The sequence below is a fragment of the Apis dorsata genome, unplaced genomic scaffold (genome assembly GCF_000469605.1).
Source record: "Apis dorsata unplaced genomic scaffold, Apis dorsata 1.3 scaffold_52, whole genome shotgun sequence".
Classification (NCBI taxonomy): Eukaryota; Metazoa; Arthropoda; class Insecta; order Hymenoptera; family Apidae; genus Apis; species Apis dorsata.
In genome coordinates, this window is record NW_006263353.1 from 698,668 (window position 1) to 706,140 (window position 7,473).

The window sequence follows — 7,473 nt, forward strand, 5'->3', positions numbered from 1 at the left end:
ATTTGGAATAGGTTTGAGTTAGGTTTAGAAATTGCACCTATAACGTTTGAAATAGATTTAGGTTAGGTTTAGGTTTGGATTGTGGTTGGAACAAGTTTATGATAGGTATAAGTTAGATAGTTTTAGATTAGGTTTAGATTATGTTTGGATTTTCGGATTAGGTTTAGATTAAATAGATTTAAGTTCGATTTAAATTGTGTTTGAAATAAGTTTAGGTTAAAATTAAATTAGATTTTTAGTTCGATATTATTTTTTTTATCTATTCACATTTTCTTTTCAATATTATAGTTATTAAATTTAATACTCCTTTATAATTATTCTTTCTTTATAGCAATAATTTGTATAAAATATTTTTCATTACTATTGTTTGGTCAAAGTAAATAATCGAATGATAAATATGAAATGAATCGTTTGTGAAGCCAAACATTTACATGTATGACCATTTTTATTTATTTTATTTTTGATTAAATCGTTTTAGAAAGTTTTTATTTGAAAAAGCAAAGAATAAATGAATCTTTTTAAAATTGAAAAAAAAATTTATATCTAGTTTACTTAATTTCAGATATTTATATGATTGTTTAAATTTTTCAAAAAATTAATTACATATTTCCATAAGCTTTTTTATTTTAAGAAAATAGTTTAAGTAATTACAATTTAAATAAAAAAAATAAATAAATTATAATAAATAATTTAAATAAATTATAATAATTAAAAGCAAGAGTAATTTAAATTATAAATTAAAAAGTTTCTAAGATTACATATACTTCAATTTAACCAATATGATTATAGTTGATCAAATTGATTTTTAATATTCAAGTAGATAAATAATTGGATTCTTGCAAATTAAATATGAAATCAATTTTGGTCAATAAAATTTTAGTAAAATTTCTATAAATTTTTCTTTTTATATGAAAAATATGTAAACAACAATATATCAGATCTATGAATAAAAATAAATGCAACATCGCTTTGTTAAATATATAATTATACATATCAAATTATATATTTTCATGCTCTATAAATCTTCGTTTTTATTACAAACTTATTTAAGATTACGATAATCTAATTATAATTGAATAATTAATATTTAAAAAAAATTCGATGAAATGCAACTATAATTTATGATTTAATTATAATTTCATTAAATTATTTTTTTGTTTTATTATTTTTTATTATATATTTTATCTATTATGTCATAAAGTTTTAATTTTTTAAAAATTATATTAAGTTCAAATATGAAAAACTATCTATAAACATCTACCATTTAAATAATGTTATCTTGTTAAAAATTTGTTATTAAATATTTGTTAATATTAAATTTATATAAATTGTTTGTCGACATATCCGTTACACATACACATACATATTTATTTTAAGAAAAATAATTTCCTTAATTATATTTGCATTTTTTTAAAATGAATCTTACATCGATTCTATCTGTTTCATTATTCAAATATCATAACACGTATTATACTTCGAATATTTTTCTATGCATATCTTTGCATATCTAAAACATCCAGCAGTCTAATAATCGTCATTGATCGATCGAATCAACGATCCTTCCAATGAAAAAGATGGATAACTTAGCGTGGAATCGGCGTGAGATTGTCCGCAATCGCAATAAAACGATGGAAATATTGGAATCGGCGCAATATGATTCCACGACGGATCGCGAAATGAAACGAAACAATGTTTGCGTTGCGCGGAACGTTGAATCATCCTCTCTCTCCCTCTGACACCCCTGTTTCCCTTGCCCTTTCGTCTCTTCTCAGTCTCTCTCGTTGCCTCTTTCTCCCCGGCTGGGAATCGAAGATTTGTTAATATCGAGCGCCTAGCTAGTGCCATGTCAAAATGGCCGACGTTTAGTCCACCCTTAATTCCGATTTAACCGAACGTTGATCCGCGACGTGTATATTAACAGTAGATTACTTATTATATGCAAAAGTTTCAATGGAAGGCTTTAATTTAATTTAATTTAATTTCCGAAAAGTTTCAATCATTAATTAACTCTTTGCAAAGGGTTAGTTTCGTTCCACTAACTTTAAAATTAATAAAGGCAGAATTTAGGAATTAAGAAAGAATTATGTATATATAGGATGTTCCAAAAATCATGGTGATTTGATATGCAAAAATTTCGATTATTTGTTAAATTCTTTACACTCGTTTTCAATATTTCATTCCATTAATTTAAAAATTAAAGACAGAATTTAGAAAAAGAAAGAATTATAAATACAGGATGTTGCAAAAATCGTGGTGATTCTATATGTAAAAGTTTCGATTATTTGTTAAATTTTTGCATTTATTTTTAATTTCGTTAACTTTAAAATTAAGATCGATTTTAGGATAAAAATTGTAGAATTATCTGTACAAAATGTTTCAAAAATTGTGTTATAATTGATAAATGATAATTTCATGCAAAAATAAATCGAAGAAAAAAAAATAAAATTTTTTCACGATCTTTGTTTTCGAAAACAATAAAAATTTAAAAATTTATTAAATGTTTAACAAATATTAATTAGACTGATACTGATCAGATTATATTTTTTAAAAATATTGTAATTTTTCGTAACAGAATAAACTTCAAAATTATTATTATAATGAAAATTTAAAAAATATGACTTATTAATTTATTAGATTTATCCTTATATATATGTTTCGATTGCTGATAAAATCGTTAATTATTATTGTAAAATATAATTTCGAAAATTTTTGGGATTAATATATATGATTATTTTAGGAATGCAATAGGAGTTAATGAATTTAAAATTTGATTTTTTTTAATATATTTCAAAATTTTTTGAATCGATGAAGAATAGGTATCGCATATTTTATTCGAAATTAAAAATCGTTTATTAACTTGTTGTAGATACATCATTTTTTAAGTAGATATATAATTTTCTGTTTTTATAAAAAGAAAATGTTAGATTAATTATTATAATTATAATTATTTTGATTTAAAAACTAAAAATTAATAATTGTTCTAAATAGGCCATTAATGTCGGTAAAATGATATATTGGTAAAGTACGAGAGTGATAAGTAAGATAAGATTTGAAAACTGTAACAACATTGCAAATATTCTACTTCTACATTGTATAGATATTTTTTAGATAGTCATACATTATAAGTTTTTAATTAATTTCTGCGATTAGATTTTATCACGATAAATATAAAATATCTTATTTAAAAGGAAAAAAATTTGATTAGAAATTAATAATATATATGATTATTTGGTAATTTTTATAATATATTATGTTGATGAAGTTAATAATAAAAATTTTCATCTCTTAATAAATAATTTAACAAATTTATTCAAGAAAAGGAACATAAATAAATTGTGATTTAACTGATTTTTACCAATTAATCATTTAATATTTAATATTACAGATAATATTTTTATTCGATATTGATTTTAATTGCAAGAAATAAATTTATATATAAATATATTTTGTGCCATTCCTTTCATATTATTAATTTAAAATATTCAATATTTAAATATTATAAAATATTTTCTTCCTTCATAAACCATTTAAAAAAAAAATTAATCATAATAATTAAATATTTTCTGTTTATTTATAATAAAAGAAATTTACAATAACAATAATTATTTTAATTAATTTTAATAAAGAAAGAAGATTGATTTAATAAAAATGATTTTTTTTTTTAACTTTTGGAAATACTATTCCAATTTTCAAATCGAACGATTCAATCAACAAAACTAAGATTATGTTCGAATCATTATTTAAAAAATCCCTAAAAAGATGAAATGTACAGTGTCGCAAACTTTCCAATCAAGCTGTACGCGTATTCGTGTCGACGTTAAACACTCGACTGTGCTAAACCAGAGCTTAAACAAGTAAACGCGCGAGAAACATCATCTAATCGCGTCGTGAACAGTTGACAGTCGTGCGCATGTTTTGTCGTGTAGTTAAGTCGAAATTACTACTAAACTATTCGTAAAAATTATATCCGTATCGCGCTAATAATATTATCAAAAAAAAAAAAAAAATTTCAATCAAACGAATAATTAAAACGAAAAAAGAATCGAAAATGTGTTCAAATTCGACAACTGTGCTACTGAAAAAACGCGAAAGGACACAAAACTGGATCCCTGAGGAGAAAAACGCCTTATTCTCGTTAATCAAGGGACACGTGAATGCAATCGAAAACAAAAAGATCGATGCAGCCGCGTCCGCGATGAAAATGTTAGCCTGGCAACAAATTCATCGTGCCTTTCGCGGAATATTTTCCACAGACAGGGATATCACCAGAATGAGAGAACAATGGAGAAGAATGAAGTCGCAGGCGAGGATGGAGATGTATACTTTTGCGGAAAAGGTTAATCAATTGTTGCATTTCCATCGATTAGCGATTATATTAAGCAATTTGTGATCGATCAAATCAATCGACTAAAAGTAAATAAAAGCCGTATTTACATTAGACAACTTATCCAAGGTTGATCACCAATTGATCTTCGACGAATCGTATTGTTTAAATATATATATATATATAGCATGTGATGGAAAAGCAACGATCCAAAATATAAACACGAAAGGTTAAGTTCTAATCTGTCGATAATATTGTGTATTTGTGTTATTATTCAGTGCGTGAGAAATGTAAGCATTGAAGTTTTGACTGAAGGTTAGTTTGTTTTTATTACTATATGTAAACTATTCTAACGTGAATCAAATTGATCGAAAATAGACGAATTATTTTCACAATTTTACACAAATGTTAAAAAAAAAGAAAGTTTAAAAGTTCATCATAGCATTATAAGACAGATGCGTATAAACTATAAATTATATCTGTGTTTTACAATATTTACACTGCTGTTCTTGTGAGATACAATTGTAATAGTTTACAAACTATGTTCATGAATATTTTTGCGAATAATAAACAATGTGCAATGAACTAGCCAGCAAACAATATTTATAAACTGTTCGTTGAATATACGCCTTAATGCTACGATTATAAAAAGGACATTCACTATAAGAGTTTAGCCTGCTTATTGATTTCAATGACTTTGAAATATATTATCAAAGTTATGATTTTGAAAAACTTTTTGCTATATATATTTCCTACTTTAATTTCAGATATTTTCATAAAAAAATTATTATTAAATTTAAATTACAAATACATTCTTTCTAATGTTGTCACCTAATAATAATCTAAACAATAAAGGAGAAAAGTTAATGTTAGATTAGGTTATATAAGATTAAATTTTATTGATTTATTGCATTTTATATAATTCATTATAATATAAATTATTTTTAATTCGATTGAAACTATATCAACTTATTATCCTATTATTACATATATTCAGAAATTTATATGATTTAATTTAATTATGATTAAATTTTTTAATTTTCTATTTATTTTTTTATCTAATGTTAAAATATACGATTTAAAATTTTTGATATGTCTTAAGTTCTATCTTAAGTTATAATAATATATCTATGAATATATCAAATATAAATAATAATATATTTATCATAAAAAGCAGAATATGATATATATTATCAATTATAAATTTAAATTTAATAAATGTTTTTTTTTTAAATAGTTTCTTGGAAATTAAAGTTAAATTAAAGTTAAATATATATAAATAAACATAGAAAGAAATTATGTAAATGATGATTTTAACAAAATATTTCGAAGTTATTAAAATTCGTGAAAAAGTTAAATTTTTAAATAATTTTGAACTATTTTCATTGAACAATCAAAAATCGTTAATATTATGTTACTATGAAGGACTTGATCAATTCAATGTTCGATCAAAAGTTGCCTAATGTAAATGCGGTTTTAGAAACAATAATGATTGATCGAATGTTTGAAAAATGAATGAGCGTGTCTTCAAGAACCTTTTTTTTTGATTAAGAAGTTTTTAAATGAAGACCATAATTTTAAACGTTGTATGTTTTGATCTTTTGGAAATGGATTTTTTTTTAATAATAAATACAATAATAATAATGATAGGATCAACTTATTTTAATTATTCTATTAAAATAATTTATATGAAGAAATAATTTGTGCAGAAAAATTATTATTTTTTTATATCTTTATTTAAAGTTGATGAAATTTCATAAATTAGATTTTAAATCTAAATATAATTTTAATAGGATCTTTTTATAAGATTAAAATAGCTTTAAATATTAAAACTCTTTTTTTTTTTTTATTTCTTTAGAATTGTGATTTTTTTGTCATGTTCTTATTACAGTAAACAAATAATGTGTATTGTGACTTTTAGCAAATAATATTATTTCACGTTTATTTAAATATAAATGCATAAACACATATATATTTGAAATAATTATTTTTAATATGTATTATACATATGTATTTGTATATTAATGATTACATATTTTAATTTTGATCATACGATGCTATTATTTTAAACATTTATAAATACACATTTATTAACATATTTTAATTCGTGTAATTTTTAATACCTATGTGAATATCCAATTATTACAACCATATTTATTGGAATAACAAAATAAAAATATTGTTTTAAATTTTCAAATTATAGAATCAATAACGAACGAACTTTTGCTTCAATAAAATTTATTTAAATTATCTTCCTTTTTTATACAAAAGAGATATTAATATATTTAATCAATAAGAACGATTTTTAAATGTTCTTACCAAAATAAAATTATTCTATAAAGAATAATACAAAATCTTATATTTTCTATTAAAATTTTATCACACATATATCACTTTCAAAAAATAGAAAAACAAAGCAAAAACTTTATCATTTTCATACAAATATGTATATATGTATATATATTTTGTACATAAATATTAAAGAATCATTTTAATCTATACCCAACTTATTTTTAATTAAAAATTAAAATGTATGAGGAGGAAATACCAAATTCTTTATTTCTTATTCTTTATTTCTTATTTCTATAAACAAACGCATTAACCTATAACATGCAAATATTTAAAAAAAAAATATAAACATTTTCCTCCTTTTCCTATATGAAATGTATAAAAAAAGCATCACAAGTTTTATCATTTTACATCTTACACAAAAATAACACAAGTACCGATTACAAATTAGATGAAAACCTTGGGGCCGGAAGAGGCGGCCAAATGTCGCCCATCAGATCTTTCCATCGAGGTATGGAAATTGATGGAAAAAACGAGAAAAAACGACGGAGACAAGGATCGTTCGGACGAAAACGGTCGGAGAAGTCCAGAAAATTTGACGAGTTTGCAGGCAATTCTGAACAAGCTGACGGCCGCCACGCCGGAAGTGACTACGGTGAACGAAATTAAAGTTGATGCGGATAGCGACGAGTACAATACAGAGGAGGATAGCAGTCAGGGTGAAGTTCTTAAGGAAAAACCAGGTGTCTCGCAAAAAAAACGATTACGGATTTCTGAGGAGGAGCCGATAGATTTGCCTGAACAAGGATTCAATTCTATGGACACTATGATTTGCGATGGTATCTATAATCTTTCTAATA

At 23.3% G+C, this 7,473-nt stretch overlaps 1 protein-coding gene across 2 annotated transcripts in view; it reads left to right on the forward strand.

Moving 5' to 3' along the window:
• The first annotated feature begins 3,859 nt into the window (after positions 1-3,859).
• LOC102676494 overlaps positions 3,860-7,473 on the forward strand; it is a 6,683-nt gene continuing 3,069 nt past the window's right edge. For both annotated transcript variants that reach the window (XM_031515030.1, XM_006609058.2), the window contains exons 1-2: positions 3,860-4,336; positions 7,065-7,452. In XM_031515030.1, coding sequence (XP_031370890.1) covers positions 4,049-4,336; positions 7,065-7,452 — 676 coding nt within the window. In that variant the 5' untranslated portion in view covers positions 3,860-4,048. The remainder of the gene's footprint in view (positions 4,337-7,064; positions 7,453-7,473) is intronic.